A 12,500-nucleotide genomic window follows, 5' to 3' on the forward strand; every position below is an offset into this window, starting at 1 on the left:
AAAAGTTATATCGTAAGACATATCATTATTGCAATATTCAACACCAGTATCGCGTATTGTATAACAAAACATAGCCAATAAAAATAGCATTTTATCTAGTGAAAATTCACGTTGTAAGAAATATTTAACAGCTAATGAAAACTGCATTTTTACAGAAAAGTTAGATCAAAAGAAATATCGTTATGGCAACACTCAACTAAAGTATCGCACATCATATAATAAAACAGCTTATAACAACACAGCTAATAAAAACTGCATTTTTCTGCGGAAAAGTTATATCATTAGAAATATCGTTATCGCAATAACAACAGTATCATATATCGTTAGGGATGTAACGGTATCAGAATTTCACGGTACGGTAATACCTCGGTATCAATGTCACGGTACGGTATTTATTGAATCATTTACAGGAAAAAACAAAACTTATGAAAATACTCCAAAAAAGTGCCAAAAGTGTCAATGACATACAAATTAGCCATCTATCTGTAAGCTTTGAAACAGGAACTTCAATTTTAATAACAAAAAAAATATTAAACCATATAAAAAAAAAAATTTAAGTTTTTAATTTAGTATTGTTGAAAACTCATCACATTCAACATTTAATCACTCACTCACTTAGATAGAGATGGGTTTAAAGGAAAATTATCATATAAATATAATCTGGTAAAAGGTATCTCTGGGCATTTACAATGTCCCCTGCAAAAAAAAAAAAACTCTCATTTGGTACTGAGGTTTCTGGGACAAGAGAGATATGACTTATATGACTTATTTCTTGAGCGCCGAAAACGGAGCGTTTCGAAAACGCTGGAGAGGCCGTTTTCATTCTGAAACGCTGCTGCTCCATCTCAGTGTGGATGGGGAAAGACGGAGACATCTGAAAATGGAGGCAGGGCTGCAAACGTTCGCCTATCTGATTGGGGCTTTTCCTCAATATTAAGTAGCCCACACACAGTTCAGTCTTGCATCCTCTTCTTGTAAGTTAAGACTTCCCAAGTTTGATCAAGGCTGCAGTCTCCCCCTTCTCAGTTTGATATGGAAAACATACCGAGGACACGGGTAAATCTTCAAAGGGAACAGTGTACTTTATAACTTCATTCACATCACCTTGGCTACGTTGTTTCACTTTCTCAACAATAAAATGTATACATGATTTAAGGAACTGCCTATTTTCTTTTTGATATTAGCAACTTAACAGACAGCAGAAATGTTGAGGCGTCGTGCTGCATATATGAGCGTCATCTTCACTGTGTGCATATTTATAACAAAACGGAGCCGATAACAACTGCCTCCTTTCAATTTCAGTGAAAATACGAAACGCACCCTCTCTTTTGCTGAATATCAGTTTTAATAATCGACAATTATAAAAGTATAACATAAAATAAGTTTATACATTGTAGGAAATAAAGGCAAGCGATCAGTCAATGTACCTGGATTAATCATTAACTTATCTTTGCGCTTAACCAAAACATGTTACCCGTGAACAAGTAACTTAATAGATTCCAATGACCAAAGTCAGGGAATTGGCCTATGTCGTTAGATAAAGACAACAACATGAATGAAATATCACGTTTAGCAAATATAGTGAGATTAGATCCAGCGGGAGATGCGTGATGAGCAGTCCGACAAGCAGAGCTCTCATCTCATGCTGGAGCGCTTGCCCGAGAGTGTCTGTGGTCACGTGATGTGCGTTTTCAGCGTTTTGGTGTGGACGGAGAGCTGTTCAGAAACGCTGGGTAAAACGCGAGTGTGGACGCGGATCGTTTTCATTCTACAACGCCGTTTTAAAACTAAAACGCACTCTTGTAAAAGGGGCCTTAGAGTTTTACAGCTCTTTTTGATCCCCGCTTCTTGCAGCACACTCCATTTCCGCATTACTGGATCTGTAGCGACAACAGACCGCAAGGGATGATGGGGATTGTAGTTTTCGCTACCTCCCGTTCGCTTCATTCGCCTGAGCAAATTTTCTCAGAAGACCTATAGTTTTACCGAGTCATGCGACTTCGGTAATATCGAAAAAATTAATATTGCGGTATGACGGTATTTACAATACCGTTACATCCCTATATATCGTACAACAAAACATAGCTAATAACAACACAGCTAATAAAAACTGCAATTTTAATGGAAAAGTTACATCATTAGAAATATCGCTAGCGCAATAACAGTATCATATATCGTACAACACAACATAGTAAATAAAACTGCATTTTTTATTATAACTAAAGTTATATCATAAGAAATATCGTTATCGCAAGACTCAACAGTATCGCATATTGAAACAGCTAATAAAAACTGCATTTTTCTAAGCTGTATCGTAAGAAATATTGTTATCGGAAGACTCAATAACAGTTTTGCATAACGCATAACAAACCATAAAAAAAGTGAAAATTTATATTGCAAGAAAAATTTAACAAAACAGCTAATAAAACTGCATTTTTCTACGGAAAAGTTACATCAAAAAATATCGTAAGGGCAATACTCATCAAAAATATTGCACATTGTATAAAAAACAGTTAATAACAAAACATAGCTAATAAAAAACTGAGTTTTTCTACTCAACAGTATCGCATATCGTAAAACAAATCACAGCTAATAAAATTGCACCTTTCTGGAGAAAAGTGATATTGAAGGAATTATTGATATCGCAACACTCAACAAAAGTAGCGCACATCATATAACAAAACATAGCTAATAACAAAACATAGCTAATACCAACACAGCTAATAAAAACTGCATTTTTTTTAGAAATATCGCTAGCGCAATAACAAGTGTTGTATATCGTACAACAAAACATAGCTAATAAATAACTTGCTAATAGCTAATAAAAACTGCATTTTTCTAGGTAAAGTTTTATCGTAAGTAATATCGTTATCGCAATACTCAACAACAGTATCGTTTAGCATATAACTAAACAGCTAATAAAAATTGCATTTTTCTAGAGAAAGTTTTATCATAAGAAATATCTTTTCCCTGTATCGTGCAACACTATGTAATGAATGAGATTACGGAAACGTTAATGATTAGGTCTCTGTGAGAAAGCGAGTGTTATACCTGTGTTGCTGCTCAGAGCGTTGGCATGGGGCAGGAGCAGGTGTGGGTTAGGGGTGTACAGAGTGTAGGAGTCGTCAGTTTGAGGCGCACCACTCAGACTCAAGCTGGGACTGAGGGCGGGCCTGGAGAACAGCTGCTGTCTGTGGCTGGGCAGAGATGCGTGTCGAAGCAAGGTGCCCCCTACAGGACAACACACATATGACAGGAGCAGTGGGTTAATGAAGCGGATGGAGGTTAGAAATGAACACTGACTGCGTCTCGAAAAGAAGTAACAAGCCAACTTGTTGACTCACAATATGTCGGTGACAACAATTGTAGGTAGTTCCAAGGTCAATACATGATGCTGATTGGCCATTGTGTTTGTGCTCAACGGATATGATTGGCCACGAAAATCATCGGTTTACCGTTTTTCACCAAGTGCAAACAGATACACAAACACCGGAGGGTTTCAAAGCCATGTCGATCAGTTGATCCATCAATGGATATGTCAGCACATAGACAGATCAGCTGATAGAAGCGGCTGTAAAACAATCCAGTGTCCGTGTATCAGTGTTTGCACTTGGTGAAGAATGGTAAACTGATGACCTTCACAGCCAATCACAGTCATTTCTGTTGAGCATAATGCCCAATCCGCGCTGTTTAACCCTTGTGTATTGTTCAATCTGACAACCCTTTCATTATGTTGAGGGCTGTTTTTACCCCATTGACTTTCATTATAATCACATTTTTTAATTGCAAAATCTTTGACAATTCTTTATTGTTGGTAGTTTTTACTTATAATGCAAGTCAACGGGGCAAAAACAGCGCAAACATAATGAAAGAATAGTCAATTTGAACAGAGTGTACTGTTGAATTTTTGAAAGCTTTTCAACATCTTCCCAAAATATGTGTCAAAATAAGATTTTCCAGCAAAAATCATTTCATTTGATGAAACACAGAGAAGGTTATGGCCAAATTGAGTCTCAAAATCACACTGGGGTACATAAAAACAACCCAACAGCACACAAGGGTTAAGAACGTGCTAAACAGCGCTCAAAATTTAGCGGGAAACGGGTATACTGATATATATATATACACACACACATGCATACATACATACATACATACATACATACATACATACACACATATACATATATATAAATATATATATATATATATATATATATATATATATATATATATATATATATATATATATATACACATATACATACATACATATATATATATATATATATATATATATATATATATATATATATATATATATATATATATATATATATATATACATATATATATATATATATATATATATATATATATATATATATATATATACATATATACATATATACATACATATATATATATATATATATATATATATATATATATATATATATATATATATATATATATATATACATACATATATACATACATATATATGTGTGTATATATATATATATATATATATATATATATATATATATATGTATATATATATATATATATATATATATATATATATATATATATATATATATATATATATATACATACATACATACATACATACATACATACATACATATATATACACATATGTGTATATAAAGCAGTAATCAAAGCAAAAGGTGGCTACTTTGAGAAGGTGTGCCCAAACTTTTGGTCAGTACTTTATATATATATATATATATATATATATATATATATATATATATATATATATATATATATATATATATATATATATATATATACACAAAAAAAAAATATATATATATATATATACATGTGTGTATATATAAATATTTTTTGTATATATATATATATATATATATATATATATATATATATATATATATATATATATATATATATATATATATACTTTTGATCTATACTGTATAATAATAATAATAATAGATTTTATTATATATTCTATATAATATAGATTATATATGTTGCGATCTCAATAATCAGCAATTTCAGCTTTCAGACGCAGCCATATATATTACATGGGAAGCAGTGAGATGGAAGAAACAGAGTCACAAATATTAGCTTGTTATTAATTCAGCGAAGCAAACGCTGTTATTTGTAAGGTTAATGGATGTGACAAAATCTCTTAAGATGAAAATATGCAGCGAAGCTCCAAAAATCTGTGAAATCTTGGAGGAAAACCCATGATTCCCCACGATGAAGTACCTGAGCGTCGGCTGATGACCTCTACTATGGAGGGTGGGAAGTATCCGATTCGGTCTGTTCCTCTCTGGGTGTCGTGAATGTGTCCTTTCCAGCGTCCGTCCACATGCTGCTCGATCACCTGCGTTCACAACACACTCAGCTCAACATTACCGTCTCATAGGAGTGTTTAACGGTGGGAAGATTTTGATCAACATATTTTTAAACATAATAGTTATTTATGTTGGCTTGAGAAAGCCAACATACTGTTATACTACTCTGTCCTTGAAAACAAACGTATCTCCTCCTAGGCCGTTCATGCCACAAGGCCCAAATGTGGTCAAAATGTGCCTTCTGCATTTAAGATTGTTGCTATATCTCCTCATGCTTATAAGACTTATCATTTTTTTTTTATGAAATATTTAAAATATTACATTTTTATAATCCGGGCATATAAAAAAATTAGGTCCCACTTTATATTAAGTGGCCTTAACTAATATGTACTTACATAGGTATTAATAGTTTGTTACAATGTACTTATTGTGTAAATACATGTATTTACTGTGTACTTACGCTTGATTAAATACATGTATGTAGTTACATCTGTAGTTAACTTTTGTAATTACATTTGTAAATACACTGTTGACTATCCCTTACACCTTAACCCACCCTTAAACCTACCCATGCCACCAAACCTGTCCATAACCCAACCTCTATTCCAACTCAAAAGCACCACAAGTGTTCTCAAATACATTATAAACACAGTAAGTACATTGTATTTATTTTTTGATGTAAGTACACAGTAGTTAAGGCCACTTAATATAAAGTGGGACCAAAAATTATACAAGCCCCAAATTTGGTCAAAAGCTGTATTTAGATGCGTTAGATTTTGTTGCTATATCTTTAAGGTTTATCAGACTTATAGTTTTCCAATAAATAATTTTTAAGCATTATTTTTCTTATAATATGGCAAGCCATTTTTGACTTAAACTCCATATTTTTTACTGATATGGCAAGACATTTTTGCATGTATCACTTTCACACTTATTAAGCATTGTATTTTCAAAAAATACGGCAAGCCATTTTTACATAATGTTCATTCCTTAGTCTCTTTATTAATCAGGGGTCGCCACATCGGAATGAACCGCCAACTTATCCAGCACTTTTTTTACACAGCGAATGCCCTTCCAGCCGCAACCCAACACCAGGAATACATAATGTTCAAGTCCAGTTTTTGACAATCATAAAGACTGTCATAGAAACATCGGGGTTGATTAAGGTCACTCATATTGCCAAGAAGCTTTGATGTATCATCACTAACCTGTCAAATGTCCCCATAGCAATAAAACAGTATAACCTAGCAACCATTTAAAAACAGCAATATCTCTACATCAGAACATCGTAGGGAGCTGGGCATTGGCTCGTTTGACTCATGCTAGCAAATGGGACTTCCTGTGTACTATGCATGGTAACAATGATAATGGAAGCCAAGTGCTAATAACGATTAGCTACATGCTATGAATGATTATCTAAATGCAATAACATATGCTAGAAATGCCTACTAAGTATCAGAAATTGATCAAACATGTACACGAGCTTTGCCATTTAACAATTTCTTAGCAACCACCTAACCATGCCATAAACGTCTTAGCAACTGCCTAGCAACCACTTAGCAACCGCCGCCGTGCTTCCTGCCAACTGCCATTTCTAGTCCTAGCGCAGTCACGTTGGCTTTCTCAAGCCAACATCAAAGTTTATCAATGAACTTTAGGTTCTAGTTAAATATCTAAACTCTTTTCTCTTCGCCATGATGACAGCACATAATACTAACACTAGTAATCAGCTTAAAGTGACATGTAAAAGCTTAATTTAACATGTGTTTGGACTGTGGGGGAAACCGGAGCACCAGGAGGAAACCCAGGCCAACACAGGGAGAGCATGCAAACTCAACACAGAAATGCCAACTGACCCAGCCGGGACTCGAACCAGCGACCTTCTTGCTTTGTGAGGCGACAGTGCTAACCACTGAGCCACCGTGCCACCTAGTTCATTTCAGTTAACTCATCTATATATATACTCATCGATGAACTTCAGTGTTTGGACTCTCAGTAATGACTTCAAACCACACTGAACTGAGCTAAACTGAACTGAACTTAAACACTAAAAACTGAACTACTCTGATCCGGTTACTATGACCATTTATGTGAAGCTGCTTTAAAACAATCTACATTGTAAAAGCGCTATACAAATAAAGCTGAATTGAATTGAATTAATGGAAATAATTTGATCAACATTTTTATCCCGCCAAACCCTGCTATCTACAAACGCGAGCACTCGGGCTTTCAATCCATTTTTCACGTCTTTAGCAACCAGTCAAAACAGAGGAGGAGGAGGTCGGCGGTTCACAGACAATGAACGATCTGAAAGCTTTCTGAAAGTTAGATAACACCATCCAGTCGCCCACTCCCAGCTCAAACACACATTACAACACACACACACACAACGGCGCAACAAAAACACACGGCTCTGAAGCCTCCAGAAGGTGACCCACACGCTACTCTGCCCACGTCTTCCTGACAAACAACACTGCGCCAAAACATGCAGAGCATCGAGTTCACTAATAAACACTTGTTTATCTTTGGCATGCTCTAAAAAAAAAAAAAAAAAAACAAGGCCATGAAGAGAAAGAGGGAAAGACAAAGAAAGAGATGCTTGATGCTAGGACTACAGAGGCAGTCCTTTAATTGAACAACTTTGATCAAATAAAACCCACGATTCCCAGTACTGGGTTGTGGCTGAAAGGGCATCCGCAGCGTAAAACTTATATAGATTAGCTGGCGGTTCATTCCATTGTGGTGACTCATGATAAATCGAGGACTAACTCGAAGGAAATTAATGAATGAAACCTGCTTATCTTTAATAACCTGCCTTTTCCTAAATATGCGTATGTTTCAGTCATTATTATTTATTGTAAAATAAATATATATTAAAAGACATACAGATGCAAGACGTGTTTGGCGTGATCTGCTGCTATTTTCAGACCAGCGCAACAGTAATTTCCACGTTTTCCGACCACGTTGTTTAAATAGCGAATTCATTTTGCGCACACTCTGTGGACTGATGGGTGTGCTGGTCTATAAAGGAGGTGTGTACAGGTGTATTGTTGGCGTGTTGCTATTTTAAAGAACTGAAATTGACCGTGCCATTGACCTAAACTAAAAACTGCTCTAATTTCCAGAGCAGATCACGTTAGTTATGCGCCTATGCAGGTCCAAACGCTTAAGCCTCCTTTCCACTGCACACGACAAACGACAAGCGACAGACTGGACGCTTTTTACACTTACAAAAGTCCGGCATGTAAATAGCAAATGTGTTATGGCTCGACGCAACTGACTCCTAAAGGGAATGGGAGATGAGACAATGATTGGTTTAATGCAGGTTATGCTCAAAACACACCCAGAACTCATAAAGAGAATAAGCCCAACCCTGTTAGACCATGTGCCGGGGCGCAGAGCGTATTTATCCATGCTTTGAAATAGCACAAGTGGATTCATTCATTTATTCATTCATTTTCTTTTTGGCTAAGGGAGTTTTCACACCTGTGAATCGATTCAGTTGTTTGAAACAGAGATTACAAATGTTACATTGTTGCTCTTTGCTCTTGGAGCGGTTCACTTTCACACTGCAAAGTTTCTAATCGGACCAAAAGAGCTAAAACAAGTCATGTGCGAGTAAACTCTCCTTACATTGGTCAGAGTATCAGGGTTTTGCAGAGTCCCGCTCAGCTGTCAGGAGAGGTGGTGGTTTGGTGGTGATTGACAGGGTGCGCATGCACGACGTGTCTGAGGACAGATGCAGTGGGGAGGGGTGAGAAGGGTGCGCGACGATGCCTATTTGAGGACCGGGAGGGAGACGCCAGATTACCAGGAGTTCATCACTCGTTTGCGGGCATCCGGAGACTCGCGAAACTTCCCGCCATGCTCATAATTCTCTCTTCATATAGCCGTAAGCCTATTACATATCCATAAAACACTGTGATATAACCGCGCTCGGATCGGATCGCTTTCTCACTGCAATCAAACCGCTCCAGGGTTCGTTTCAATCGAGCCGAGACCACCTCATTCAAGCGATCTCGGAGCGATTACTTTGGCGCGGAACAGAGCGCGATTGCCCTGTTCACATATGCCAAACGAACCGCGCTAACTGGGCAAACGAGATACGTTCCGAAACAAAAGTGTAGGTGTGAAAGCACCCTTAGTCCCTTTATTAATTAGGGGTCACCACAATGGAATGAACTGCCAACTTATCCAGCATATGTTTTACGCAGCAGATGCCTTTCCAGATGCAACCCTTCACTGGGAAACATCCATACACACTCATTCATACACATAGACTACAGACAATTTAGTTCACCAGTTCATGTTCATGTGTTTGGACTGTAAGGGAAACCGGAGCACTTGTAGGAAACCCACACCAACACGGAGAGAACATGCAAACTCAACAAAGAAATGTCAACTGACCAAGCAGGGGCTCAAACCAGTGACCTTCTTGCTATGAGGCGATTGTGCTACCCACTGCGCCACCGTGCTGCCCTAAAGTAGATTCAGACACGCCCTTAATGCTTTAGACCACAGGTGTCAATTGCAGTTCCTGGAGGGCCGCTGCTCTGCACAGTTTAGTTCCAACCCTGCCCCAACACACTCACCTGTAGGTCTCGAACAAACCTGAAGGGCATGATTAGTTTGATCAGGTGTGTTTAATTAGGGTTGAAACTAAACTGCGCAGAGCTGCGGCCCTCCAGCAACTGGATTTGACACCTGTGCTTTAGACTTTGAGCCTAGATCATTAAAATAGAGCCCTACGTGTGTATTTCTTTCAAACATGGATGTTTTAATAAAACTACAAAACACAAAAGAGCTTTGAGTGTTTCTTCCCCTAATTACCATGACCGCATGCATTTCAGTGTCTGCTACTTTTCCTTGTGACTCTAAATAGCACTAGTCCACCCAAAAATGAAAAATGACTCAGGATTTACAGGGGTTTCAAACCTTTATGAGTTTCTTTCCTCTGCTGAACACAAAAGAAGAGTTTTTGAAGAATGCTAAAAACCGGTAACCATTCACTTCCTTATTAGAAAAAAAAAAACTAATGACCAGTTTTCAGCATTCTTCAAAGTATCTTCTTTTGTGTTCAACAGAAGAAAGAAACTCCTACAGGTTTGAATCGAGTAAAGGATGATAAAATAATGACAGAACTTTTGTTTTGTGCGGCGAACTGTCCCTTTGAGGTTGTGCAGTGCAAGTGCAGCACACAAACACACACCGACCCTATATTAAGATTGTGTAGTGCAAGCGTCTGTACCGTGATGACGTCTCCGGCCCGTATGGTGAGGGCTGTGGGGTCGTGAAGATTCCAGAAGTCTTTCAGAGCTCTGACCTGAAGAACTCCTGTCGCTTCTGAACACACACACACACACACACACACACACACACACACACACACACACACACACACACACACACACACACAAATGTAAAAACATCAGAAATGTACAAGTCAGACGGTAAACAATGGGTCTGTCATGATATCTAGTTTTTGTTATAGGATATATTGCACCAAAGTAAATTGCGATAAATGATATTATTGACCACTTTATCAGTATATAATGCCAGAGTGACAATATAATATCATCACAATGCAAGTACACTCTTTCAAAGAGCACATCATATTTTATGATGAAGAATATTGAATTATAGTCTTTTTAACGGTTTAATAATGAGCCATTGGAATCAGAAAGAGAAAACACGTCTCCCAAGTGAATATTATTAAACGTTAACACAAAAATGCAAGGTATAGAGTAACAGAGGCTGTGATATCTGCTAGCAGATCTATTTTCAGCTGTCAGACTGCCACATGAAAATGTATGATAGCATACCTGTCAACCCTCCCGTTTTTCCCGGGATACTCCTATATTTTACAGTTCTATCCCGCTATCATCCCGTAAAGGTATTTTCCCGTATTTCTCCCGAATTTTCAGTCTTTCTCTGAACAGCCTCCCTATACGCAACCCATACCGCCGAACCACCAGGGGTCGCCCCTTGCTCTAAAACGTGAGTCTTCTGTGCTTTCAGTTTGTTTAGGAATGAAAACACTTATAAATATTAAAAACGGCGCGATTCCATTTCCTTTTGATCAGTGGCGCAACAAGGGGGTATGCAGTATATGCGGCGCATAGGGGCGCCACACATGGGGGGGCGCCGTTGTGCCAAAACTATTTTTAAAAATTATCCTTATTAAAAGTTTCAAATAATAAAAATAAATAAATATGTTTTGTTAAAAAACATTATTTTGCGTTTTAAACGAATATAATATTGTTATTGTTTAATTCAAAATCATTTAACACAATAACATGCAGTCCCACAGCCGAAAGTGTTCATGTAGATGTAACTGTTTAGATTTGTTTTTATTTTTATCAAAATCAACTGTCAAATCATACATAATGTCAAAAGTTATAAGATTAATCTGAAAATTTGTCTTCATTTATTATTAATTAATTAATATAAAATAAGAGGGATGCTTTTGATTACAGGTGCCGTCGCCCATCCCTTAATGGTCCATGACTGTCAGCTGACGCGCTCCATAGTGATAAACAGAAGCTGTTTCCCAAACAGATTCTGTACACGCGATTGGAAGCGGAGAGAAAGTCTGGCTTTTGGGTGCGTGTTTGAACAGACAAACACACATAATTAATAATAATAACATATGAAGATGTCGATCTTAGTGGGTTTTTTTTTTCAAACACAACTAATTTCGTCTTAAATGAGCATAAAAAGTTAGGAAAGCAGTCGAATGCTTTCATTATAACATTAGATGTTTGTATTTTTAAAGGGACACCTCTTATTTAATGTAATAAAAAAATCTTAATAAATGAGAGATTCATTGGTTGCTCTTTAATCAGAATGTGTGAGAGAACGGCTAATGAGTGGAGTAACGGATAATGAGATTGATAGCTTGATTCCGTTTCATTTTAACAGTTAATTTTATTAAGCTGAACTGTTCGCTAATGTATTTGCTGCTAATGTATATATTTATTTTTCTTTTGTTAATAATAATTTAAATCATAGTACTGACCATCTAACGGTTTATTTACAATGAAACAGCTCCAAATGTAATTTCGGGATTTTTTTGGGGGGGTGGGGGGCAATCCCTTATTATGGTGGGCATATCCCTTATTTTCACATCCCAATGTTGACAGGTAT

At 36.7% G+C, this 12,500-nt stretch overlaps 1 protein-coding gene across 16 annotated transcripts in view; it reads right to left on the reverse strand.

Moving 5' to 3' along the window:
- Positions 1-12,500, reverse strand: part of caskin2b (CASK interacting protein 2b) — a 121,884-nt gene that overhangs the window by 15,660 nt on the left and 93,724 nt on the right. For 8 of the 16 annotated variants that reach the window (XM_087245350.1, XM_087245348.1, XM_087245346.1 and 5 more), the window contains exons 10-12: positions 10,603-10,697; positions 5,266-5,383; positions 3,052-3,231 (exon numbers count right to left, since the gene is read on the reverse strand). In XM_087245350.1, the coding sequence (XP_087101476.1) occupies positions 3,052-3,231; positions 5,266-5,383; positions 10,603-10,697 (393 nt within the window). The remainder of the gene's footprint in view (positions 1-3,051; positions 3,232-5,265; positions 5,384-10,602; positions 10,698-12,500) is intronic. The other 8 variants (XM_087245358.1, XM_087245356.1, XM_087245354.1 and 5 more) reach the window with 1 other exon arrangement.

This window comes from Danio rerio, chromosome 3, assembly GCF_052040795.2.
Source record: "Danio rerio strain M-AB ecotype USA chromosome 3, GRCz13ab, whole genome shotgun sequence".
Lineage (NCBI taxonomy): Eukaryota > Metazoa > Chordata > Actinopteri > Cypriniformes > Danionidae > Danio > Danio rerio.